A 26251-nucleotide genomic window follows, 5' to 3' on the forward strand; every position below is an offset into this window, starting at 1 on the left:
TCTAGAATTATTTTCTGATGGGCGGTTAAGTGGAGATTAATATATACCCAGAGGGTAAAGGGTATTTTAATTTAAGTCAACGAGATAATTTGTAACACTTAGATTTAAAGTAACAGGTCAACACAGAATGCATTAGTTGGCGTTTTTTGGCTATGTAAATTTTGCGTAAAAAAGTGTGGCATACTTTTGGGAACAAGTAAGAAATCTGAAAATAAGTCGGTGGCATTTTGTTCGCCTGGTATGTCAAAATCCGTTTGGCCCAAAATTTGTCGGCTTGGCTGACTGATTATGTCGAGGGATAGTTAAGCCTTTATGTATTTTGTTCGACATTTTAGCTTTCTTTCTTGTTCCGATTTCTTTTAAACCAGAAAACTAGGTTCGCAGTTTTCATACGTCAATTCCACAAGAATTTTTAATAAAACTTATCAAATCAAGTATATTTGCTGGAATAATGCATCATTTTATTAAATATTTTCATATGGTTTCGTTTATATTTTGTCAAAGCCAATAATAAGGCAAATTAATTTCAAATTCAAACTCAATATTTTTAAACGCAAAAGAATAACTGCAAAATATCCATGAAATGTACACTCCCACTCATTTGGAGTTGTCATAGCCGATTTCCTGGCAACCATTTGATCATCGAGTGTTTTTCGTCTTACCAACCTAGGTACGAACTACAATTAAATACTAAGTGATATATACAGAGGTGAATATGTTACTCCTAAAACTCGGGCAATCAAAATAATAAATAATATCACAAGCGAAAGAAAATTATAAATATACTACACGGATTATCAAGTATTAGGTATTAGAAGTTATAAAAATCAATTCTAACGATTCATTTCATAAATTACGAAGACACTGGTATGTTTCTCTAGCCGTTCTACTTCCCTTAGCAAAGGCATCGCGATAAGGCCGCCTGCTCTGCGGTCGTGACCAGCCAAAAGAGTCTGGGCCGCCGTCTACAAATTATAATTAAGAGTTAAACAGTCTTTGTTCGTTTTGGGGGCGGGTTGCGGTTGGGGCTACGGGGCAACCGCCGGTTTTTTTTTTTGGTATATGATCCTGATCATCCTCTGCTCATTTGGTGTAGCTTCCGCTTCAAATGTCCACTGTCGTGCACTTTTGGATGGAGTTATAGTTGCTGCCGCTGGCACCGGCGCTGCATTTGCGTGGCATCACTTTCGGTGCCGTTCCAGTCGCACCACCAACATCGCCGCCACCCCCGCCACCGTCGTAGTTGTGATTGTTGTTCTGCAGAAAGTGCTGCTGCTCGGCTGCAGCGCAATTCAGCTCATACAGCTCCATGTCGTCGTACTCGGAGACGCCCAGCGCTCTTGTGGGCGCGTACTGCAGGTCGTTGTCTTCATCCTCCTCCTCGTCGTCCGTGTGATGCTTATGCCTTGGCATGGCCACCACAAAGTCCTCCAGGCTGCGCTTCACGGCCGCATCGGAGCCGGTGCCCGAGTCCTTGCTGGACAGATGATCCTGCTGGGCCTCCAGATCCGTCTGCTGCAGATAGCTCAGTGTCAAGCCCTGCTCCAGGCAGCGCTGCTCGTAGGAGGGAGTTGTGGTCACAATCAGGCGACTGTGTGTCGCCTCGCCATTACTACAGCCTAGATCTGCCAAGCTACGTGGCCTTAACTGTCCTTTCTGCTGTTGTTGAGTTGCACTCCCATCCAGGACAAGCTGAGACTGATGCGGCCTCAACTGCGTGCGATTCAGCGTGGTCAGCTGCGTCTGGTCCTTGTCCAGCGTGGAATGCAGACTGGCTTGAGTGCGAGCAGCCAACCTTTCGGCCGCGAGGCTCATTCGCAGCTTCCTCTTCTGATAGCGCAGCGTGCACCAAATGATGCAGCAGTCCACCATCACACAAACAACTGTCAGAAGAATTATGCCGACCAGCAGGACATCCCAGTTGAGATTCTCCTTAACCACGACTAGATCCGATTGCAGCGTAAAGGTCCGCGAGTTGTCCGTTATCTCGCAGCGGAAATGCCCGGCATCGTTGGACTGGGCATTCAGGATAACCAGCAGCTCCTTGTTGTTCGAGAAATAGTAGCGATCCCCGTCTGGCGCCGTTGGTGAAATGTGTATAGGCTTGTTCTCCTTGAACCACTCGCGATGCGGATGCTCCAGCTCAAAGTCGGCATTAGCCGTTTCACTAAGGCACTGCAACACACATGCTCGTCCAACAACCACTTCCTGGTGCACCAAGGGAATGCTGGGCTGTGGTTTGTCTGCATTGAAAGGAATAACTTTAAGTAAAACTCCAAGCAACAAGTTAGCCAGAACTCACCGTTCACCACCAGCGTGGCATTGACCTTTATTTCTCCCGCGGCGCTCAACGCTGTGCATGTGTAGATGCCAGAATCGCTTGGCTTGGCGTTGGTAATCAGGAAGGCGTTCTCCTCGCGGATCACCTGTAGTCGGCGCTCGGTGGCTGCCGGAAATTCACTACCCCCGAACTTCTGTAAAGCTATTTCCGGCGTGGGATCACCGCTGGCCGAGCAAACCAATCGAGCCGTTTCACCTGCATCCACAGTGAGATTGGATGGCACTTGCTGAAAGGTGGGATGAACTGGACGCAAAAATATATATAATTAATAAAAATTCAAGCTAGATTCGTAGGTTGTCTTACTTCCTATGGATATCTTGAACTTCTGCGCATATGTTGTTCCAAAGGCATTCGATACCACGCACTGATAGCGACCCGCGCTTTCATAGGTAACATTCGTGAGCTTCAGATAACCGTAGATGGAAGTCTGATTGGTGTTCAGCTCGTGGTGGATCTGCGTCTCCGTGCTGGAACCATCGTGCAGTGCGCCCGGAAGCTCTTGGACGTGCTGGTTGTCGTGGCGCCACTTGATCTTCAGTTCATCGGCGGCGGCGAGAGAAGCAGCTGTGGGAGAACTGGCGATGCACTCTAGCGTGATGTTGGCTCCATTTACGGCGAGCATGTTGTCTGGTTCCTGTTCCAGTTTCGGTTTAGGGGAGTCTCCTAAAGAAAAAGAAACGTTAATTAAGCGATTTTAAACATTTCATTATTTATAAATAAAATCGTACCGCACACCAGCTCCGAAGCGCCCAGGGATTTAAGATGGCGATCGAGTAGATGCTCCGGATAGCCGCAAACAGCATGTTCGGCCTGCTGAGGGAAGCGTTCCTTTAGCCACTTTTGAAACCAGACCAATTCGCAGTCGCAGATGAAGTTGAGCGATTTGAACACCAACTTGTTCAGGCGCAGCATATGGTCAAAGGCGTAGGGCTGAATGCTGGCCAGAGCATTCGATCCGAGGTTGAGTATCTCCAGGTTGTTTAGACCAGTGATCGCCTTGCTGCTGATCTGCTTCAGATTGTTGCCGTGCAAATCCAAGCGTCGCAGCTTGCGCAGAGATTTAAACGGAGCTGCTGCACTCTGGTCCTCGATTATCCAGGAAAGGCGATTGCGCCGCAAATTCAACTCCTCCAGATTCTTCACACAGTCGAAGGTATTCTCCTGCAGATATTGCAGTTTGTTGTGAGCCAGATTGAGCGTTTTCAGGCGATGCAGACAGTCCAAGTGTTGGGGCTTAAACTCGCTAATGGCGTTGTTCGAAAGATCTAACAGTTCCAACGACTGCGTGAACTCCCAGGTGTCAACTTCGATGCGCGATATGGCGTTGAATGACAGGTTGAGGTGCCGCAGCTTGGTCAGGTTGAAGAGACCCTGTCGGGAAAGCGAACTGATCTGGTTCATGGCAAGATCAATCGTTTCGATGTTATGCATCACATGAAAGACGCCGTCCTGCAGCGCCTTGATTTTGTTGGACTTCAGCTGAAGATTTTTCATCGATATCAGGCCACGAAAAGTTGACCAGTTTATCTCCAGTTGGTTAAAGTTCAGAGCTCTGAAACGAGTAGTTATCACATTAGTACAAAAATTAACTTCCTAACCATTTTACTACAACTTACAGCTTCTTCAGTCGGCTTAAGTTCTTGAACACCCAAATGGGAAGAGTGCTGAGCCGATTGTTATTAAGTTCCAGATCGGTAAGATTATTCAAAGTCGCGAAAGCGTGCTCGTTTACATTCTCAATATCATTGAAGCTGAGTATTCTGTGGATTAAAGAATTTGAGTTAAACTAATGCTTTAGTTACATCAATTTCTTACAACTTACAGATGAACCAGACTGTTGGGCTTTGGAAACGAGTTAGCCTCGATGGTGTGCAACTGATTTCTGGACAGATCTAGTGTTCTTAGCAAGGGCAGAGCTGCCAAGGCCTCGCTGGAAATACTGGTGATGTGATTGTTGGCTAAAACCAAATGCTTTAGACCACTGAGACCTGTAAATTTGGGTATCACCTCCAATAAATTTCGCTTCAAGGACCTGAAAACGATAGAATATTAACTTAATAAAATGGTTGTTTTCAAAAGACTCAAACTGCACTTACACTTTTGTCAAATTGAACAGATTGCGTATCTCCAGGACGGTTGTGTCGTTCAGTTTGTTGTTAGCCAGATGCCTGGGGAATAGATATAAATTAATCGACTGCATTTCTAAAATCCTTGGCTTGACGAATGCACCTCAATTATGCCACAATTGTTGATGCAAAGCCAGCGATAACAAACGAACGGCGTTTGCATAATTTTGCCATGCATTAAATTGATTAAAAGCGGGACGATAAAATCGCAACCCCCCAAAAAAGTATAGGAAAAATTGAGGGCAAATGTCGATGTTGAGGGTTGTGCCACTCTGCAATTTATTTTCGCAGCGAATTCGAGGGGGGTTGCTTGCCAATTCATCCCCCAGGATTTTGTGGATTTAAATAATGCTGAACTTTTCAAAGTCTGCCATTATCCCCATTTTGTGTTGTTCGGTATTATTTACGCTACATAATTATACATTTTATAAACAAAGAAAAGGAATCAAAAATGCAAGTTCTGCTTTTGCTTTCAGTAGCTTCAATGGCAACATTACCATTTACCTAACACAAAAAAAAAATTAGGAATTCAGTTAAGAAGAAACTTTTGATTAACCAAGAAATAGATTTTCACAAAAATTAACAAGCAAATTCCTTGATAATGGTTCTTAATCACAGTCATTGTTTAGTTGTATTGAAGATAAGATAATTTTGAGTGTAAATAATACTTACAGAGTTTGCACGTAGCTGGGCAAGACGGGCACCCGCTCCAGATGCAGTTTGTCGCAGTCGAAGATGACATTGAGGCACTTGCAGTCCTTGGGGCAGTCGATGTTGTACTTGTTGTTGGCTTTGGCTGCGGCGGCAGCTGCCTCGAGAGCCTTTTGGGCCTGCTCGTACTGTCCACCGTCATCGGAAACGAACCCGTTCGTCTCCAGTGATCCCGATTGGATGGAAATGGAGGAGGCTTGAACCGGAGGATGTGAGGCGGCCAGTGGATAATGCAGTGCAGCCATGTCCTCCTCGTCCACCTCTGCATCCGAGTCATCTTCACTGAGGGCCATAAAGTGCTGCCTGGCGTTGGTGTAGCCACCTCGGCTGTTCCCATTCGATCCTGATCCCGATCCCGAGGACCCTCCGTTTCGGGTAAGCATGGCAAAGAGTTGCTGCTGCGGCAGTTGCTGATTGTAGGAGGCGCCACCGGACTTGAGGAAGGCGCTCAAGGGGGATCCCCCATTGGATCCTCCAGCGCCTCCTCCTCCTCCGTTTGATGTCGATGAAGACGACGGCGACTGGGCGGCGCTTTGACAAATTGTGGCCGCTGTTATCAGCAGCATGTACGTAATTAGCAGCAATTTATTGACTTTATTGAAATCATTGGTTGTAGTATAATTGCAATTATCATTATTGCGACGTGCTGCTGCTGTTGCATTGTTGTTGCGTCGCCGGCGTCGTCGCCATGACATTAAAAATTTGCCATTGCCATAGCTCGTTAGTTCGTTGCAGTTGCTCCTACTTGTTTTCATGTTGCATATTCGATGATCGCAAACGAGCAGGGCGCTATCATCGTTCGACTCCCTCGATTGTGGGCCTTTTATGGCCAAAACGTGCATTTTGCGGCTTTTGTTAAATTCGTTGATTTCCAAGCGGCATTAAGAAAGCGCCGTTATTTCCTGCGAATGTCACTCGGCGCCCGCCAGTGTTGGAAAGCTTCGACCGCCAGCCAGGCACTCTGCGAACTCTAGCATGATGCCTGCAATATTAAAAATGGGAGACCGCAAACTATCAGATTTCAGTTAGGGTTTTTTTTTTTACGAACTAGAGTAATAGTTTTCTCTAAAAATATACAAAATAAAAGGTTGACTTTGGAACACGAATAAAACATAAATTATTTTATATTTATACCTTTTTTCATTCTTGTACAAAAGAAACAACAAATAACCCACATTTGAATCAAGCCTTTTAAAAACAACCTATAGCATAAAAGCTCTGAAGCAGCACTTAAATGACTGCAAAAAAATAAGGAAACCATTCATAACACGTCGAGTTTGCTGCGTTTCACAGCATAAAACCGCAAAAGTGTATACTTTTGCACGCTTTATAAATATAAATAATAATTGTGCAGAAAGTGCCAGTGTCTCTGGCCGAGCAGAGAATTTATACTCATTAAATTAAAATACGACCGGATGTTTTGTGCGAAAAAACGCGCAGAGCCAACGATTTTATAATGCAAACAAAACAAAACCGAGCGCTTTGCTTGCTGGTTGCAAAAACAGCGAAACGTCATCATCATCATCACCATCATTATCGTGACCATCATCATCGCGGTGGCGACGACGACTGACTACGAGGCCCCCGGAGGCATTCAGAACTCAGAAAATCAAACGTAATGTCTTCATCTTGCTCCAGAATTGTGCAGCGTGTGCAGCTTTTATTTCGAATAAATGTGAATGCGGAGGGCGTTTGGGTGGATGCGATGGCTGCGATGGATGCTGATGGGTCCAAAGCTCGCCGAATTCGGTGACAGTACGGCGCAGAGATAAAGAACCTTTTCAATGGTGGGATGCTGCGCAGTTTGCTGTCCTGCTATCACCTTTTCGGTGCCCCGGATACCCTGATACCCGGATAGCAGTGCAAACATAATGCCGGACCACTGGAGCACTTTCCCACCAGGCACCAATAGAGACAGAGAGACACCCACAAAAAAGGGCAGCTGGCAACGAATTAAAGAAAATACTCGGCAATTACCGCAGCTGAGCAGACTTGGCATACAATGCCATATAGCATGGTACATATATGTATAGACAAGCTACTAAAAATGGTCTGGCACAAACACAGACGCGTTAAAATGCCCAGACAACCAAATTTAGTAACACGCAAACGGAGGCAACAAAAACCGAAGCGTAATGAAATCAAATAAAAAAAAAGAGCAGGAGCGACCGCTTACTTTGGTCTCGAGATTTTCTTCAAAGAGTTTTCTCCACATTTCTCACAGCTCCATGCAGTCTTTGGCTGCACTCGCCTTGTCTATATATAGTCAGCCACTCGTTGGCCAGGGAAAACCTCAAGTGTCCGAAGTGAGGAGGCTTTGATTAGTTTCAGTCGAAGGCTCGGCCCCAATTCGTCGTATCTGGCTATCTGTATCTCAAGACTGTCGCACGTTTCCCGCTCCACATTTAGTGTTTTTAACAGCCTTCTGCAATTATCTAATCAATAGGTTTGCACTGTCTTCGATCGCGGTATCTACAGAGGAAAATGTTTATAGCTGTTGATATTTGTTCAGATCGTTCGGGGTAAATATTTGGCTGGGCAAGTACTTGCTCCAGAGAAAGGGGTTCGTTTAATCTGGAAGAGCGTTGGACTAATCAAAGGGTTTACCTTTGGATTCATAAAAGTGAAGCAGGAAATTGGTCAATTTAACTGAGCAAATTTAAGCCTGGAGAAGAAGTTGAGTACGTATAGTAATGGGAAATCAAATACTTTACCAATAATACTTTACTATACTTTATACTATAAGCCCATAAATGTTTCAACATAGAATTCCAAATAAGCAATGGATTACCAAATGGAAATTCGGTCATTGGCCAATTTTGATAGACTTAACCCACCATAAGCTCCCAAATTTGCGGAATCAAGAGGGCTTAGGGCTATCGATCATCGTCCGAACAATACGACCGATTTCGCACCTATCGATCAGCACTTTGATGAAGGCCGAACATCCTAAGCATGATGCGGGCCATTAAATCATTATCTGGGGGCTATCTTCCGATCTTGTGGCTCAATTTTCACACACCAATCAGCAGAGAGCGCTAATTTCCTCTGCCCACCGAATGTGCCACCATTTTGAATTGATTTGCATGCATAATCATCGGCTAATGCGCATATTGATAAGCCCGGGTTCTGCTTACACCGAAAAAGATTAAAGCCGGGGGAATCGAGGGAAAAACCCACGCCGCCTAAAGTCATCTTCTCGAGGCTTTCACTCTGAACTCATTTTTGGACAGCTACAGACAACGACAAAATTTACGACCTAATGCAGATTTCGCTGCTTGTTTTTGTGTTTAATTTTTCAGTGTTCAGTCCGTTTTTCGGTTTTTTCGGTTTTTCAGATTTTTTTGTCGGTCGTTCGTTGTCAACTCCCTCACAATTTATTAGATAACGCTCGGCCCCGGGTATTGTCTTCTTATAAAAACGACAAAATGTCGACGTTGTCGCCTGTCCGCTGGCGATGATGATATGATAATACACCCATTGATATGTATATACAATGGTACCGGGCCCAGCCACACATATGTTTATGCTACACGCAGATACATACATATGTACATTCGTATCCCCATATAGTCATGATCAACGTGTGTATCTTCCGATGATCATTAAGAACGACATCGACAATCAGTTTTCGTTGTTTATATAATTATCGTATCTGTGCATTTGGGGTATACATACACACCTACTTCTTTATTAGCATTTTACTTCACTAAATGCCGTTGCTGCATTTTATTTGACTTAGTTTTTAGTGGCTTTTGGTTCAGCCGTCGATTCGAATTTAAACATTTAAATTGGTAATTTTGTATTGGCTTATTCACCCGACTTGTTGTTGTCGCCCACAGCTTTTTGTCATGGGTTTTTGTTTTTCTCTACGAAAGCGTTTCGGTTCGCCCAAATTGTTTGTCTGTCTTGTATTTTGTGTTTGGTTTTTTCTATTTCTCTTGTTTATTACCTTTGCCAAACGAATAAAAATATACCATACACAATATTATGGTGAATAAGCTGACTGTTGCATTTGTTCAAGTGTTTTTCTTCCCGCTGTCGTTGGCGTGTGTATAAAAAATAGCCACCGAAGAAAAAACAGAGTCAAAAAGCAAAAACAACCAATGCTGTAGCAGTGGGCGGTCGGAAAATTGAGGTGAAAAATGGGGGTGGGGGTTGGAGGTGGCGGTGTGGCAAGAAGTGGGTGGGGTGGGGTGAGGCGGGGTCGCCGAGCAGCTGCAACTCAGGCGATGCGATGCTGCCAAACCCACGGCACTGTGGAACGGAAGTATTTATTTTTGTGCAAATTTCAATTGGAATGATATTTCAGAAAAGACTTTGATTTCTTTTAAAATTGATTATCAAACTTTAAAATTTTTATGTATGCTAAAATTTAGTGGTTTGGTTACTAATTCGCTCCACTGTAACCGTTAGCAAGACAAAGCCAAATGCAGAAGCAAGAGGAAGACAAAACGTTGAAGCTGCGCTTTGTCGCGTGTTTATTTGTGGTCTTTGTATTTGTATCTTTCTGCTAAGTTTTCTCTGTTTCTGTCACTGCCTCTGTCGCTGCGCTGCCACTGCGCTGCTTCTGTCGCTGTGGTGAAGTGTGCAATGTGCGTGGGCAGAGAACGGAAATCGCGTGAAGTCGACGTCGGCGCCGCTGCCCTCGGCCGTCGTAATGTGTTACGTCAAAGCAACCGCACACACAAAACCGTAGGTAAAATGTGTGTTTGTCTATATAGCGTTAAAGGTAAAATCGTCGCGCTGTCTGCGGCAACTAATTAGGTAACGTGCCAGCAGCCAACTAGAAACAAGAACAACAACCAGAACCGCAACAACAACAACCATGATAAGAGGCAGCGCAGTGGGCAGCGCAGTCACCGCGACGCAAATAGCAACATAAATTTCGCACACTTGCACACAAACACGCGCTGGCTCGAATAAAAATCCAATAAGAAACAAAATTGCCAGGCTGTCTGGCAGCCCAAGTCCGTTTTTGTTTTTGTTGTCGTTGTTTTTGTTTTTGCCTCTCTTCCTCTCTTTTTTTGCAAATATAAATTTAATTTTGTAGCCATTAATTTTCCACTCTAGATACGAGAGACGTCGTTCTATAACCGCAGCCTCTCAGCCTGGTTCGCTAATTAAATAACTAAAACATAGAGTTTATAATTGCGCTCTTTGTTCATTTTACGGGCCAACTTCTGCTGTTAATCCAACCAAAATGAGACGAGTTTCCCTGTTAACTCGAGCGGAATTCAGTAGTCACTTGAACTTTTTTCTAGCGGAAAATCACTCTTTAATAAATAATGGCAACCTTAAGTGATTTTAAAATTCAAGTCAAATTAATTTTTTACAAACGAAAAGAAAAACCAAAATATTGCAACTTAAGCTTCATAACATTTATGGTATTAATTTTGCTTAATTAAAGTTTGACTGTATTTGAGCCATAAGCGAGCAAATAACGCCTTACTGAACTAAAGAGATCAACCAACAAACAAAGAACTCCACACTCACTACACAAGTTTGTTGGCTTGTGTATTCACTCATTTCACATTTTCAAGTTCAATTTTGCGCAATTAGTAAACATTTATTGTTATTATTATTATTTTCTTCTTGCTCCGGCCGGTTTGTATATGTATGTATGTATGTATATGTACACATGCCAGTGCTTTTCCCTGTATGTGTGTTCAATAAATTAACGTCTTTTTTATCGCTTCAATGATAAACCGTTTTGCTTGATTGGTCTAAGGCACATAAATAAAGAATAAATAAAGCGCAGCAAATGCTTATGTTGTTGCTGTTGTTGTTGCGCCTTTGTTGTTGCTGTTCTCCGATAAGAACGAAGCGTGTGATATCATATGCCAAATATCATATCCTAACCATATCTATTATATTTGGGGTGTGGTGGCAGCAGTCAGGTGGATACAAGTTTTGCTCGAAATCTCAAAAAACATAGGAACTCTGGATTCAGTTTCCAAACCCAAGCCGAGTATTAAGAATTATACTACAGTATACTACAGACAAGCGACAAAAATTTAGAAATTGGTGTTCGAATTATACAATGAAATGAGTAACTTTGAAATTGCACGGGAACCCTTGAGCCCGTTCAGAAACTTTTTGAATACGGATGGACTCACAAATGAACAACCTTCGCTGACCATTGGAAATTACAACCCGGAATTCCTTAATATAGCAAAAGGACCTGTGGAACCCCAACAGCCAGTACTTCGAAGAAGTGAACGGATTAAAAAATTAATCGAAAAAAAGAGACAAGAAGCCATGGAGAGTAAAATACAAAAGGCCCAAGAACAACCAAAAGTCAAACGTCCTAAGAGACGTTCTATTCCAACTTTTCGAGCGACGTACTTCGAGTGCGCGGATATAAATGGAAAACTATACAGGTTAAAGGATCTGCCAGACCCTCTTTTCCGGCGAATGCAGCAATATAAATGCAGAAGTTCAGTAAGATCGAAACCGAGAAATGTAGTGGGAAATCAAGTGACTTGTCTTAGCAATAAACTCAAAGGCAATCCCACTCAGTGCGAGGATATAAACACATTTCCTAACCTTTTTAATTACTTGAAGCTAAAAAGGCAGCAGCTAAAAAGAGGAAAGTCCCAGAAAGATTTGGAAATGGCTACCGGTCTAGAAAAACGTACCAACCAACACCAAAATAGATTGGCATCATTAGATTTTCCAAAAAGTGTTGGAAAACCACATACTGCAGTTCGACGAAGTTCGCGTATTGCACAAGCGAAACTGAAAAAGAAAGTTTTGGAAACGAGCCTAAGGAGAAATCAAAAAAATTTTCTTGGCTGGGATAAATATTTCGAATGCGCCGATATCAACGGAAAGCTATATAAACTTTGCGACGTTTTTGAGGACCTGGAACTCGGAATCGCTCTCCAGAAGCATCAAAAAAAGGCCAAGAAGCAAAGCAGCCGACGTATTTTGGGAACCGCAGGAGGTCATAGAGCGTTGAAGTCTAAAAAGGATACTTCCAGAAAAGCTTTACCTAAGACCTCAAGAAGTTAAGAGATCAATTTAAATAAGTACCAGTAACAAGATTTTTATTTTGTTTTAAGAAATAACTCGAAATTCCAAGTTAAGACGATTATTAAGATTTATATATGAAGGTTTAAATATAGAAATTAGGTGTTTTTGATCTTATAAATACCAAAACAAATTACTTATTTTTGTTTTAATTTCGCTTTCAAAAAATCGCAAAGCTAAATTCCAGGTTAGGCTTATTTACAAATGTAAATAATGTCCCAACAATCTAGACCTATTTGTTTTTATAATATATGGCTCCTACGATCTTTCCGCCACGCTGCCCCAATTGTATGCCACTAATCTTATCCTGCATCAACTGGTTTCCCAGAAAAGCCTTTACGATCTGTTCGGCGGTTAGGTGATATCACCGGAGAACGAATGACGGACTTGCACAATTTTACCCGTGGCAGTCACACAAACAGTGGGGCTTCCGAAAAATGCGGTTATCAGGCAGATGATAAACAAACTCACCCCTGATACTACGGTTTCGTGCGCTGTATTATTGTGTTTGTCAAACTCGAGAGGCCTCGCCGGACGGCGGACTAACGAAGTACACGTACTGCCAGATAGTGTGGCGGTGGAAACACTCGGGCACTCAAAGCCCGATCTCTCACCTTGAACCAAAACGGCAAGTTGTAATCCCGCCGACTTAAGCTGCTCGTATATTCGAGTATCTGCGTCTGGGTATCAGATAAAAGCAAAAAGCCGCAGGAGGAGCTCAGCTCGAGCAGCGCATTCAAAATTAATCTGCGGCGGCAATAATTTCCGATTTTTTGTGCTCTCGAGAAAATCCCAAGCATGTCAAATTGTATTCCATTCAAGCAGCAAAATGAGAAAAACAAGAGCGGGCGAGAAAAGAAAGAAAAATGCGCACATTGAGCCGACGACTGTCAAGAGATCTTAACGAAACGAGAGAAAATAAAAAGCGATCCTGCAAAGAAGTCTTGCGCGTTAAAATCAAGTAAGACGTAATGATGCCCTGTATAAATGTTTTGAGTTAAGTTATACGTGTAAGTTATTAAATACGACAATTTAAAAATGTTTCTAATCTCAATATTAAAGTTATTTGCCAGCTAAGAATTTTCATCTAATTTTTAATTTATTCTATTTGTATACTGCTTGTTTCTTTTAAATTAACATTTGAATTCTTTTAAATGCTAAATCCTTTGGGGGTCGAAAACAACAACCTATACAATATACCCTCTTAGTCCCCGAGTACCTGCTAAAAAAAAAACCCAAAAAAGAGATTTAAAAAACAAAATAATAAAGAACGCTGGGCTTTGGAGCTGTCAGTCGGCGAGGTCCCAGAACGCGGCCTACGGAGTACAAAAGGCCAGCAGTTTCGGATCGGGCCAAGTGAGAAAACCAAGCGCGACACCAACACCAAAAACCGGCTGTGGGAAGAATCCCCCACCCCCTCCCTAAACCCCTTCAGTATCTCCGTCTCGTTCCTGCGTCTCTGGCCATCTCGCTCCCACACTCTCCTGCAGTGGGGCCGCCATTGGGAATTGAATTGGATTTCCAGTCAACGTTGAAATTTTAGTTTGGCTGCCTTTTCGAAGGTGTGAAGAAAAAATAAAAACACAAAGGCAACAAGAACAACAACAACAACAAGAGCGGCCGAGGCACAGCACGAAATTCTGAAAAACTCCAGGAACCAAAAGCCAAAACGAAATCAACTGAAGATCTGCAGGGAACTCTGCAGAGCAGAAAAACAAAAACAGAAAACTGGATTGGGCCTCGTTTTCCAAAGACGGCGCAAAGGCAGCACCAACTGCACAACCGGGCAGAAAGAGGAAGAGATTCTGGGATTTCACTTGCATTGTTACTGGATATGATCGGTCAAATATATACACACACATATACAATTATATATGTAGAAGGTATTCCTGGCTATGTGTGTGCGTTTTTGTTAGAAGGGAGCATCTGTTTCTTGCAACGAAGGTCTTTTGATTGGGATTCGTTTCGGGTTTTTCCTCTCGATTCTTTCAAGCGGATTGGATTGTGTTGCCCTTTTGGAGTTTTGCCACTTTGGGAATTAGGGGGAGGGTGTGTGAGAAAGGTGAAAAGTACTTGGGATAAGTAATAATAGGATAATAGATCATGAGGTTGACTTTTCTAAAATGTTCTTCATGCTATAGAATTTTTATTCATGCTGTTACCTTTCCAAAATCTGAATAGATCTTAGAATAATACATTTTTCAGTTGTGTAGTTCTTATTCAATGAATGAGTATAGTAAAGAATAGAACACATTTAAAGTCAATATAATGAAAGATAAGGTTTATTCTTAAGCATGTCACAGAACCCTAAAGAAACCCTATAGACAGGCCTCTGAAAATGCTGTTTTAATTTTTATTTTGATGAAATCTTTAAGATCTCTTTAAATGTCATCCTATGAAACAAAACTAGTTCCCATTTGCATATACCCGAAAACCCTTTTTCCTAAAAACTGACTTTGACATGTTTGGTACATGTTTTTATTCTGTTGCTCCTTCTCTGAAAATCGATCCAAGTCAGGGCGAAAACCCTGGAGAAATCCCTAGTTCAGAGTTACAGCTGGCCACGGAGCTGTGCACACACAAACGCACAGAGGAACAGATAATGCCACCATAGATCGGGCAGCGACAAAGATATCCCGCATGCACGTAGATACGAGACATACGTACACATAATTCCGAGCAGCTAAACTATTCAACTTCGAACCGAATCTGATTTCTGAAACTGATTGTGTGTATGCGTTGCCTTGGTTCTTGTTGTTGTTTCTGTGGTGTTCGGGGACGTCAGTTAAACGAAAGCCGACAAGAAGGTAAGCCCACGAGGAATCCTCCGCCAGCCACACTATAAATGCACTGAGAAAAAAAGGCCGGATATAGCAGCTTAATATTCAAATTATTGAAAGATGGAATACTCTACGTTTTCACCTTGTTCTGATTGAACCTTACAAACTTAATTTTTCATTTAAGAATTAGATCACAAGAACGATTTTACTTGACTTTCTTCAAAATACTTTAAAACAGTCCCTTATTTTTATTAGTTCTTAACAACTAATTCCGTTTCGCTGATCTTGAATAGAACATTTTTTCTCTGTACCCCAATGGTGTATGCCCCACACTCTCCTGCCACACACTTCAAGCCGCTCGCTTGGTCGTCGGCTTAAATTGGTTTTTATTGTTGTTGCACATGATGTCCATTGTTGGTGGTGTTGGCCCTCGTAGCTTCGTTTTGACCATATTTCTTGTCCGTGGTCCGCTTGCTGCTGTTGTTGTTGTTTTTGTTGTTGTTGCCGTTTTACCTTTCTTTGAAGTCGCATTTAATTCTTTGAGTTTCTTATTCTGTTCATTTTTTTCGTTTATTTCTCTGTTTTTTCCTGCCAGACCTTTGAGGAGCGAAGACGACGACGTTGGGTTGTCTGGTCGAGGTGTGAAGAAAAGAATTTTTCTGTGCAATAATCTTGATGCCTTTTTAAGATTTGTAGCTGCCGTGGAGCTTTGCTCCTCTCCATTTCTGGGGATTGGGGAGCCGCGTGGAGAAGGAGCTGCATACGTTATTCTGCCTGAGTTCGTCTTCACTGGGTCTCTTATTTTCGCTGTGCTCTCCCCGCGCGATTCGTTTCAGTTGAAAAATGGTTTGGGTTTAAGGAAATTTACGCCATAAAATGCTGAAATAATTGGATACACTCGCAGCCCCGGCATCTCCGATCTCGCTCCACACTTCGAGTGCATTTCAAATTGCTAATGATGAGGAGCTGGCCGGTGTAGCCGTACGGCTCTATAGCTGTATAGCTTCCTCCAGCGACTCCATCATGGCGAGATGCTTTCGTGAGACAAGCGACATGCCATGGTCAAGTCTCTCCTTTCGGTTTGGTTTGGTTTGGCCTGGCTCGCCATCTGCGGCAATTGCGATTCCCCAGGGCCAGGCCAACACCAACCCATCCAAACCCATGGCCCTCATAAGCCAACCCAAGAACCCCATCCATCCGAGCCAGCGGAGCATTAAATGCATTTATTTATGAGACCACCTGATATAATCTACGGCTGAAATTGCAGCTCATATGCATATGATGCGGAGGTGATACTGAATTTAGCTAGAATTCACACCTTGCTCTTGCTCCAGGGGTTCCTTTAATACATTATGCCCAGGTACAGATTCTAAGCTCCAGAACCATTTTACCTCTTAAAACTTCTTTCTTGTTATAAGATTGAAGAAGCACAACGAGCTCATAAAAACGGCCAAGTTTATTACCTGGTAATAAGATATTCATTACATCTTTGTGACCAACAATTCCATGCCAGGTTTTGTTGAGCACAAGGAATAATTTTCTAGAAATATTGCCCTTGAAAGTGGTCGTCAAAAGCTCAGTAAAGTAATTCCAACTTTTATTAAAGTACTATTACTTTTGAATGACAAAACTTGTTATAGTGTGCATACTTCTAAAATTAAATCCAGGTTTCGTCCAGGATGAAACCCCTAAAGCTCTCAATTTTAATGTGCAACATGCAAAGTAGGTTGAACGAATCTTAACAACCATTAGCGCAGAAACGAGAAGAAACGCCTTATGACCGAATAATCTCGATATTTCCTGCCTCTTTCGAGGTTCAATAGAACCTAAATCCGGCTAGATGGGGAATCCCCTCCTCCCGACTCACTTATCGGGCCAAGTTAAATCTGGCAAATACAAATTGCATCAACGCCTAGTGTCCGACGGGGCTTTTGTGTGCCCAATCCCAATCGCGGCCCCATCCCGATTTCAGACGGCCCTTGTAACAGAAAGACCAGTCAGATGCAACAACACGAACTAGTTGCACTAATCATAAAATCCCCCATCAATGCTGAAATGTATAAATGCAAAAATGGAAACGGCACGAACAACCAGCTGAGGAGCTCACGAATGTGGGCACAGAAACAGAACCTCATAACTAAATTGCATTAAGTGTAATTATAACTAATTAGAAAACGGGAAAGGCAGAATCTAAAAAAAATGGCAACAATTCAATAGCAGCCAACTGGGCGAGGAATAACTGGCACAGCGCAAAAACAATAATGTGGAATGGAAAAACATTTTTTAGAAATAGCTGCTGGAAAGTTATTTAGAACCAGTGGAAATGATTACAAAGCTCCGATTAATACTAGCGAAAAATCTAACACACAAATACGAATGGATTAAAATTGCAGTTGACTCAGCATGGGAAAAGATTGTGGATAAAAAATAAAAACAGCAACTTGGGGGATATCCGCAAGATACTGGTGTTAGTTAAATCACTGGATACTAGTGGGTGAAATTTTTATTACTTGAAGGGCAAGGCTTTATGACTAATACAAGCAGAAATAATATAAAATAAATTCATTTATAGACATGCCCAATTCTAAAGCGGAAATTAAAAAGTCTAACGAGATTTAAATACATATAAGCTTGAATGTTTATGACTGTAAAGTAGACAAATAGCACATTGTTTTCTGAACCGATTCATGATGGATTTCTCCGTGATTTTCATTCTTCAAATTGATTGATGGAACTTAGCTCTCCGTCTCCCATCTTAAATTGTCCGAGTTCTTTTGTTGCGATCTCCGTGGCTTTGTAGGCGCGTGTGCTGCCTTGCCAGCAATTTACCATTTACCTCCAACTCAAATCTACGCCACAAATCTGAATGTGAGATACCACAGATTAGCATTCAAGGGGCGGCGGGGCAGGAGAACTGGAGGCACAATGAACTCAAAAGCGAGGGCTTCGGGGGAGCCAGCGAGATAAATCATTTAATATAGCGCGCCATTTATCATCTAACGTGGCCGGGCTGTATATCATTCATCTTTTGCATAGACCCCGCTGGGTGCCTCAGGAGTTCAGAATAGAAACAGATATACAGTCGAAATTTTGTAACTTCAATTTCCTATTCTTTTGAACCTATTTCTGGAAACTTAAGGGAGAACCTCCCGTTTCGTACAAAATGAACAGTAGAGGTACTCTCGAAAGTATTTGCATGTTTTTATTAACAAAATATTATTTTAAGATTTATATAAAAAGCGACAACAATCTCTAGGAAATATAAATGCTATTGTACCGTAAATTTTTTGGCTCACAAACTAAAGTGGAAGTTGAGGATAGGGAAATTCCACTGTATGTATCCAAAAAGAACCCACGTACAAAAAGTAACAGGCGAACAAGAGAAGTGACCGGGACAACAATTTGGCAAAAGTCAATTTGTAACTTAATTAGGCGGCGGAATGCGGCATTTACTCACCTATTCAAAGTGCTGGCAATCGGCGAACGGTGGGCGGGGGGCGGTGGACCTGGGTGGTGGGCGTTCGTGTAAACAAGCAGGCAAGAGCGGGACAGAGACAGCGAAAGAAACAGAGACAGAACAGAGCCTTAATGTCTGCGGCGGCAAACTATTACGTACGTCGAATTGTATACTTATGCATATATGTGCGAAGGAAATGTACAAATGTTTGGCTGTCTGTTGTTGGGTTCTGTTTGTCTATCTGTTGCGATGATGATGATTTCGGATTCCCGATTCCCGCTTGTTTATTCGTCACTTTAACACGTTCGATTCTATTCGATGCTGCCGACGTCGACGTCACTGCTCTCTCACCGACACGCGCACGCACACACGCTTAGCTTATTTTTATTTGCCGCACTGGTGTTGGTGTATTTTTCCTCAATTGCGGTGGCGGCAAGCTCACACACACACGGTCTCACCCACACAACCGTGGGCTCATTGACAACAACAGTGGAGTGCACGTAATGCGTGATTTTTGACGGGGGGCGGGGGTATTTGTTGCTATTTTGTTTGCTGCCGCTCAATTTTGTTCTAAAACCGCGATTTGTTCACTTATCAGGCGCATTAAACAAAGGCTCGCTGGCGTTTTAATCGTAGCCACAAGCATATGTATGTTTTTTGTTATTGCCGAGATTTTATGCTCACACACGCTATCTCCCTCACTCACACGCCGTTAGAACTGTTGCAGGTATTCCACTTGCAGATTCAACTGCCACACCGAAACCGATTTGAATTGGCTGTACGGCGGTTCACGCTTTGATCATTTACAAAAAGTTATTTACCCGTTCTCGCTTTCAATTAATTATTTCCAGCAACAACGCGCGCGGTCGACCTGCGATGGTCCAATTTTTTTTTTCGACTAGCGACTGACTCTTGGTGACTGACTCTTGACGGAACCGGAACCGGTTCTTTTTAAAGAACTGGTTTTTGTTCGCTCTTACTTTAACAGATATGCGTAACCTATCGAATGCACCTTCTTACCTAGCGAGGACACCCTCCTTAACTAGCTTCGAAATGCTTAACATAAATTAACGGCGTTTGATTTATTTTCTTAATTTTATTATTGTTAACTATTTGTAATGCGATTATTGTCAAAAAATATTTATCATAAAAATGTATAACATAATAAAGTTTGAATTCAAAACCGGGTTAAAAATTTCCGATTATCCCCCAAATCAGTGCTGTACAGCGAAGAACAGCGACAGCTGTTCTGTTAGTCATCAATATGTTGTTGTTGAATAAGCTTCCTAGGATAACGCAACTGCTGACAAAGGACCCATTTGATCAACGGAATATATGGGGTTATGTGGCCATCGCCTTCAACCAAGTGGATGCGGATCGGCTGGCGAAAGTGGGCGCAAACCGCCTGTGCGCAGAGTGGATCGTAAAAAACGGAGGCGGAGTGCGCCTAGTGGATAATCCTTCAAGGCTTTGGAAGGATTACAATTCTCTGCCGGGGGAAAATACTGAGTTTTGCATAAAGGTAGTGGACGCCTCGAACTCCTCGATCATGAAGATAGGACTGGAACATTTGAAGGGTTGCAGGAGCATTGACACGGTCATCTTTCATAACTGCAAGCACTTGGAAAACGACGGCTTGGAAGGACTGCACCACATCAACGGCACACTGGAGCGATTGCAGGTTTCCGGCTGCTACAACATCACCGATTCCGGTCTCGAGGTCATTGGGGACCTGAAGAACTTGCGACAACTTCTCATCTTTGACATGATATTCGTGAAGAACATGGAAGCAGTGGCCGCTAATTTGAAGAAACAGCTTCCAAGCTGCGATATCAAGGCCACCAAACTCGGCGTTACGTTGAAGCCCAAAAAGTGATACATACAGCTGATGATTTGTTGTTTAGGTCCGGCTTGTAAATAAAAATAAAAAGTGTTGGAAAAGGCAACGAGTTGTCAATTTTCTGCACAGTGAATTAAATCTCGCTTTTCATATTCGTTTTCAGGTTTGTGTTTTCAAGTTTAATACTCCTAAAAAAGTAATGAAATCCTGTAATATTTATTTAATTTGTTATAACAGATAAGTGAAATAAAGCTTATTTTAAATGCAAACTCTGACAAAGTATCAATCGGGATTTTCGCTCACTTACACAGTGGTCATACTATTTTAGGAAGTCAGGACAAAATGTGAATAAATGTTAGAAAATGACTAAGTTAAAGAATCTGCTGAGTTTTGCGACCCAGTCCCGAGTCATATCACACTCTAATCCCAGGGAGCAGATCCTCAACTGCCTGACCTATGGCCTCTTGATTATTGTGGCCCTCTGCGCGGGCGTTCTGTTGTGGGATCTCTCAAACAGTCCCCGAGATGGATTTTTTCACGGAAAAAGGGACTCGCACACTCTGATATTGGACTTAGAGCACATCCAAGAGATTGCTGTAAATCCAGAGGCTGAGCAGCGTGCCCGAAATATCAACTGCACCTTCTGGGACTGCCTTAACATTTATAAATGCGAGCATGACCGCTTAAAGGTCTACATTTATCCGCTGCAGGAGTTTGTGGACGAGCGAAGCGACAAGTTAGCCACCACATTGTCCAGCGAGTACTTTCAAATCCTGGAAGCGGTGTTGAAGAGCCGCTATTACACTTCGAATCCGAACGAGGCGTGCCTCTTCCTACCCAGCTTAGATCTTCTAAACCAGAATGTCTTTGACAAACACTTGGCTGGCGCTGCTCTGGCTTCCCTGGATTTCTGGGATCGCGGCGCCAACCACATCATCGTCAATATGCTGCCTGGAGGAGCTCCTTCATACAACACCGTGCTGGATGTGAATACGGACAATGCCATTATCTTTGGTGGTGGTTTCGATTCTTGGTCGTATCGGCAAGGCTTTGATGTATCCATTCCTGTCTGGAGTCCACGATTGGTGTCGCAACATGCCCATGCCACGGCCCAAAGGAAATTCCTTTTGGTCGCTGCCCAACTTAATTTACTTCCTCGCTCTGTGAGAACTCTGCGAGAATTGTCCTCATCGCACAGCGAGCAACTCCTTCTCGTGGGAGCCTGCGAGAATTTGGATCTCAACATACGTTGTCCTCTGTCGCAGCGCCATAAATCCCTGGAGTATCCGCGCATGCTGTCGCGCGGAAAGTTCTGCCTCCTTGGCCGCAGCTTGCGCATGGGTCAGCCCGATCTGCTGGAGATTATGTCGCAGCACTGCATTCCTGTGATTGCCGTGGACAACTATGTACTACCCTTCGAAGATGTGATCGATTGGTCGCTGGCCTCCGTTCGAGTACGCGAAAGCGAACTGCATTCCGTGATGCAAAAGCTAAAAGCTATATCAAGTGTTAAAATAGTTGAGATGCAGAAGCAAGTGCAGTGGTTGTATTCCAAGTACTTTAAGGACTTGAAAACTGTAACTCTGACGGCTCTGGAAGTGCTGGAAAGTCGCATCTTTCCGCTAAGGGCCCGCAGCAGTCGTCAGTGGAATGCCATCGACACCAACGCTCGCTCCACCTTTAACCCTCTTTTCCTGCCCTCGCTGGCGCCAAAGTCTCAAGGATTCACTGCCGTAATACTCACCTATGATCGGGTAGAAAGTCTCTTTCTGCTGATTCAGAAGTTGGCGGTGGTGCCCTCATTACAAAGCATTTTGGTCATTTGGAACAACCAGAAGAAGTCTCCGCCGCACTGTAAGTTCTTTAATATCATTTCCTAACTACAAATTAATGAACGCTCTCTTAAATAGTGTCCACCTTTCCATCTATATCGAAGCCTCTGAAGATTCGGCAAACCAAGGAGAACAAGCTATCGAACCGTTTCTATCCATATCCGGAAATCGAAACTGAAGCGATTTTAACTATAGACGATGACATTATTATGCTGACAACAGACGAATTGGACTTTGGGTAAATTAAACTAGTATTGACTTCAGCTTCCTTACTTATTATTTTTATCCAAAAGCTACGAAGTTTGGCGAGAGTTTCCGGATCACATTGTGGGCTTTCCCAGTCGTATTCATGTTTGGGATAATGTCACTATGCGCTGGCACTACGAATCGGAGTGGACGAACCAGATATCCATGGTGCTCACAGGAGCCGCCTTCCATCACAAGTACTGGAGCCACATGTACACACATGCAATGCCGGGGGATATTAAGGATTGGGTGGACGAGCACATGAATTGCGAGGATATTGCTATGAATTTCCTGGTGGCCAATATAACCAACAACCCACCTATTAAGGTCACTCCTCGCAAGAAGTTCAAGTGTCCAGAGTGCACCAATACGGAGATGCTTTCCGCCGATCTGAATCATATGCGCGAGCGGTCGGCCTGCATCGATCGCTTCTCTAAGATCTACGGCCGAATGCCACTGCGCACTGTGGAGTTCAGAGCGGACCCCGTGCTGTTCCGCGACAATTTCCCGGACAAGTTGAAACGCTACAACGATATCGGTAGCTTGTAAGAGTTATCAACTCTAAAATGAACATTCCAGTGGAATTTATGGAGGTATACCAAAGACTTGAAGGAATGGCGCTCAACTTCCGCAATGAGGATCTAGCTGGCAGTCGACTATATTATATGTCCATCTTGTCGGTGAATGGATAAAAGCCATCATCATATGTGGATATAAAAAAACGATACTAGGGGCTGTTCCGGTTTAAATTTTGAAGCAATATGTTTTACTTCTAATTGGAATTCGAGTGTTTAATTGTTACGCGAATAGTTAGAAAATAATTTAGTGAAATTAACAACTGGACTAATGGATTTTTTATGTAGAAAATTATTTATTAACAAAAATACTTTTAATTTTAAGTTGTAACGTCGGCAGCAACGAGTAGACTTAATTTTCATTTAAAATAGAACATACTTTATCCAAACTGGAACTGGCCTGTAAATACATATTAGAAAATGATCTTATCGTAGAAAAAAGTTTTTTTTATTTGGACTGTTTTAAGCTGTAAACTGAAATCTCTTGCTATAGTTTAGTTGTAAATTTTAAGGTTCGCGGTAAGGTATCCGGTTGGTTAAATGCTATGCTAATATCATAAACATGGTGGCTCTGATCTCAGGTGTTAGGCTTTTTCGATGGATGCCAAATACTCTTTGTAACGTTGCTCCTGCTGCTGCTGAAGTTTTTGCAGCTTCTTGATCTGTCCCTTGCTGACCTCTTTGCCCTCTTTATCAAGAGTGGGCAGGCCCTGGAAATGAAATTTAAATATTTTAAACTATGATTACGTATTCTATATCGCTGTTCTTACATTTTCGTCGAATGCAGAGTACTTTTCCGTTTCGCCGAGGAACATTTCCTTGGGATTTACGCGGCGCTGGGCTTCTTTAGCTGCCGCAGCCTCCGCAGCAGCTTGCTTCTTTCGCTCCTTTTCAGCGGCCTTCTCCGCCTCGGCGGCCAGCTTTGCCTCCCGCTCTCGTAATAGCGAGTCTCGATCAACTAGCTTTACAGCATACTTTCCACCATCTTTGTCCTCCAGTCGAACACCCAAGTTGGGCAGCACGTTGTCGCGCAGATCGTCGCAGAGTTTCAAGATGTCAAAAGCCTTCAGGGTTTTCGCTTGCTCGCGTACCAAATTTCGGAATTCAGCCAGGGACTGAACATAGGGCAGCACTGTTGTTTCCAAATCAGCGCCAGCTGCTAGAGCACCTGAACCGCCACTGACGGGAAAGCCAATGCCACCGCGTGGTCCTGAGATCGCGCCAAATACATGAAGCAGATCCGTGATGTAGTTGGCCACGTTGCGCAGCAGCAGACTGTTAAGCCTAGTCTTATTGTCCCGAATGTAGACGTTGGAGGCGGAGACCAGCTCCCGAATGGCGTCCAGGGCACTTCGGGTGTCGATGTTGTCTGTGGAACAGATAATATTAGATATGATCGATCATGTTTACAGATATTTATAATACATACCACAGAGAGCTGCATGAACCTGCACTTGGGAGCTGGCGAACTTATTTTGCAGAGCTGCCTCAACTTCAGTCCAGGCATCAAACTGCCGTCTTGGTTCTTCGGAGAGCACATGTCGTGTCAGATCCTTGACGTTTAAGAAGAACTCCTGCAAAACCAAAAATGTTATAAAACCTTTAATGAACTTAATTGAATCCTCTTACATTAAGGAACTTCTCGTACTGCGTGGCCATTTCCATGGTGTTTTCCGAGTAGTCTAGCGTGTCCTTCCAAGAGTGCAAAAGGAAAGCCAATCGCAGCTGAGTGGCGGAATGCTTCTTGAGGGCTTCCTGGATCGTCACAAAGTTCTTCAGCGACTTGGACATCTTGCAGCCGGCAATGGTGAGATGACCTGTGTGCAGGAAGTACTTCACCCACTCGGCCTCATCAAAAGCCGCCTCTGATTGGGCAAGCTCGTTGTCGTGGTGGGGAAACTTCAGGTCCACGCCGCCAGTATGGATATCAAAGGTAGGGCCAAAGATATCCGAGGCCATGGCTGAGCATTCAATGTGCCAGCCAGGACGACCCTTGCCCCAAGGACTGTCCCACCAGGGTTCGCCGGCCTTACTTGCTTTCCACAAGGCAAAGTCGTTGGCTGAGCGTTTCTCGGACAGCCGGTCCTCGGCCACGGATAAATCTCCCTCGCCTTCCTGCAGTGATTTAGTGTCGCCATACGCTTCAGGAACCAACTTTGCGTAGTGGTGCTTCTCCCTCCTGTCAAAGCCATTTACATCGAAGTAAACGGAGTTGTTGGCTGCATAAGCCAAGCCATTGTCGATGATCTTCTGGATAAAGGTGACGATCTGGGGTACATACTCCGAAACCCTTGTTAAAACATCTGGAGGTAAAATCTGTTGTGCATGAAATTAACAAATGAATCATTTAAAGTTAATTGGTTTTTCGATGACTCACATTCAGCGATTTCATGTCGTTGTGGAACTGGTCTTCCCAGTAGCGTGGAAGAGCCTCGAACACTGCGTTGTCGTTGATTTGGGCCCCCTTTTGGGAGTCCAACCAATCGGAGATGGGGTCCTTGGCTTCATTTAGGTAGTGCTGCCGCTTCTCTGAGATCTCCTGTTCGACGCCTTTGCTAACTGCTTTGGTCAATGCATCCACGGCGTCGTTCATGCGTTGCAGGGTCTTGTCCAGCATCACCTTCTTGTCGGGATCGGTGTTTTTGGCACAGGTGTCCTGAAACCGGAGGAGAACCTGCTTTTGCTGGCTCAGGAGCTGATCCAGGGGCAGTTTGGATGCCTCTTTGGCATATTCTTCAAAGAGATGGTTCTGCCTTGCACGCCGAATGATCTTGTCGTCAATGTCCGTTATGTTCATCACATAATGTATGTTGTAGCCAAAGTAATTGGCCAGAATGCGACGCAGAATGTCAAAGGAAATGTAAGACCTGTGGAGCGAAAAGCAAGCGACATGAGATAAGGAAATCGTTAAATGATGTGGCACTCCAACCTGGCATGCCCCATGTGCGATGCATCGTAGACAGTAGGTCCGCAGCTGTACCACGTTACATTGTTTCCGTCTAGCGGCACAAACTCCTCCTTTTGGCGGGTGAGGCTGTTGAACAGCTTTAGCTTTGGCCGATCCGCCGCTTTAGGAGCTTGCCACGCCGGTTGCCCACGTTTCGACATTATCTCTTCGCTGTGTTGGTGCGTACGTCTAAACAGAACAGTCAATCTCCTCTGCACTTGCAATGCGGCAAATTTTCATCAGCCCGGAGCATGAGCAACAGCTGACTGCCGACACGTGGCAACGTCTTTCTGAGTTGCCAGATCGGCTTGGTATCAAACAGCTTTTTAACGGTCGTATGGAGTTTTCTTTATTTTCAAAA

The 26251-nt window shown here is 43.6% G+C and overlaps 4 protein-coding genes across 4 annotated transcripts; 2 read left to right on the plus strand and 2 right to left on the minus strand.

Annotated features, from left to right (window-relative positions):
• Nucleotides 1-430: 430 nt before the first annotated feature.
• On the minus strand, nt 431-19354 carry LOC108093884 (leucine-rich repeats and immunoglobulin-like domains protein 3). Its single transcript, XM_017194239.2, has 9 exons — nt 18451-19354; nt 5140-6160; nt 4438-4509; nt 4164-4373; nt 3958-4101; nt 3070-3893; nt 2645-3004; nt 2303-2584; nt 431-2243 (listed from the first exon to the last, which is right to left on the minus strand). Exons 2-9 carry the CDS (start codon nt 6018-6020, stop codon nt 1105-1107), a joined length of 3912 nt encoding a protein of 1303 aa, XP_017049728.1. The 5' UTR covers nt 6021-6160; nt 18451-19354; the 3' UTR covers nt 431-1104.
• A 245-nt stretch (nt 19355-19599) lies between these two features.
• Nucleotides 19600-20428, plus strand: LOC108093747 (ATP synthase subunit s, mitochondrial). Its single transcript, XM_017194013.2, has one exon. It carries the CDS (start codon nt 19715-19717, stop codon nt 20324-20326), a length of 612 nt encoding a protein of 203 aa, XP_017049502.1. The 5' UTR covers nt 19600-19714; the 3' UTR covers nt 20327-20428.
• Nucleotides 20429-20587: 159 nt separating this feature from the next.
• Nucleotides 20588-23377, plus strand: LOC108093745 (exostosin-2). Its single transcript, XM_017194011.2, has 3 exons — nt 20588-22144; nt 22201-22360; nt 22416-23377. Exons 1-3 carry the CDS (start codon nt 20653-20655, stop codon nt 22915-22917), a joined length of 2154 nt encoding a protein of 717 aa, XP_017049500.1. The 5' UTR covers nt 20588-20652; the 3' UTR covers nt 22918-23377.
• On the minus strand, nt 23370-26153 carry LOC108093743 (cysteine--tRNA ligase, cytoplasmic). The gene is made up of 6 exons (XM_017194010.2): nt 25873-26153; nt 25321-25810; nt 24573-25259; nt 24373-24517; nt 23714-24312; nt 23370-23653 (listed from the first exon to the last, which is right to left on the minus strand). Exons 1-6 carry the CDS (start codon nt 26049-26051, stop codon nt 23528-23530), a joined length of 2226 nt encoding a protein of 741 aa, XP_017049499.1. The 5' UTR covers nt 26052-26153; the 3' UTR covers nt 23370-23527.
• Nucleotides 26154-26251: the final 98 nt, after the last annotated feature.

The sequence above is a fragment of the Drosophila ficusphila genome, unplaced genomic scaffold (genome assembly GCF_018152265.1).
Source record: "Drosophila ficusphila isolate 14025-0441.05 unplaced genomic scaffold, ASM1815226v1 contig_414, whole genome shotgun sequence".
In the NCBI taxonomy this organism is placed as follows: domain Eukaryota; kingdom Metazoa; phylum Arthropoda; class Insecta; order Diptera; family Drosophilidae; genus Drosophila; species Drosophila ficusphila.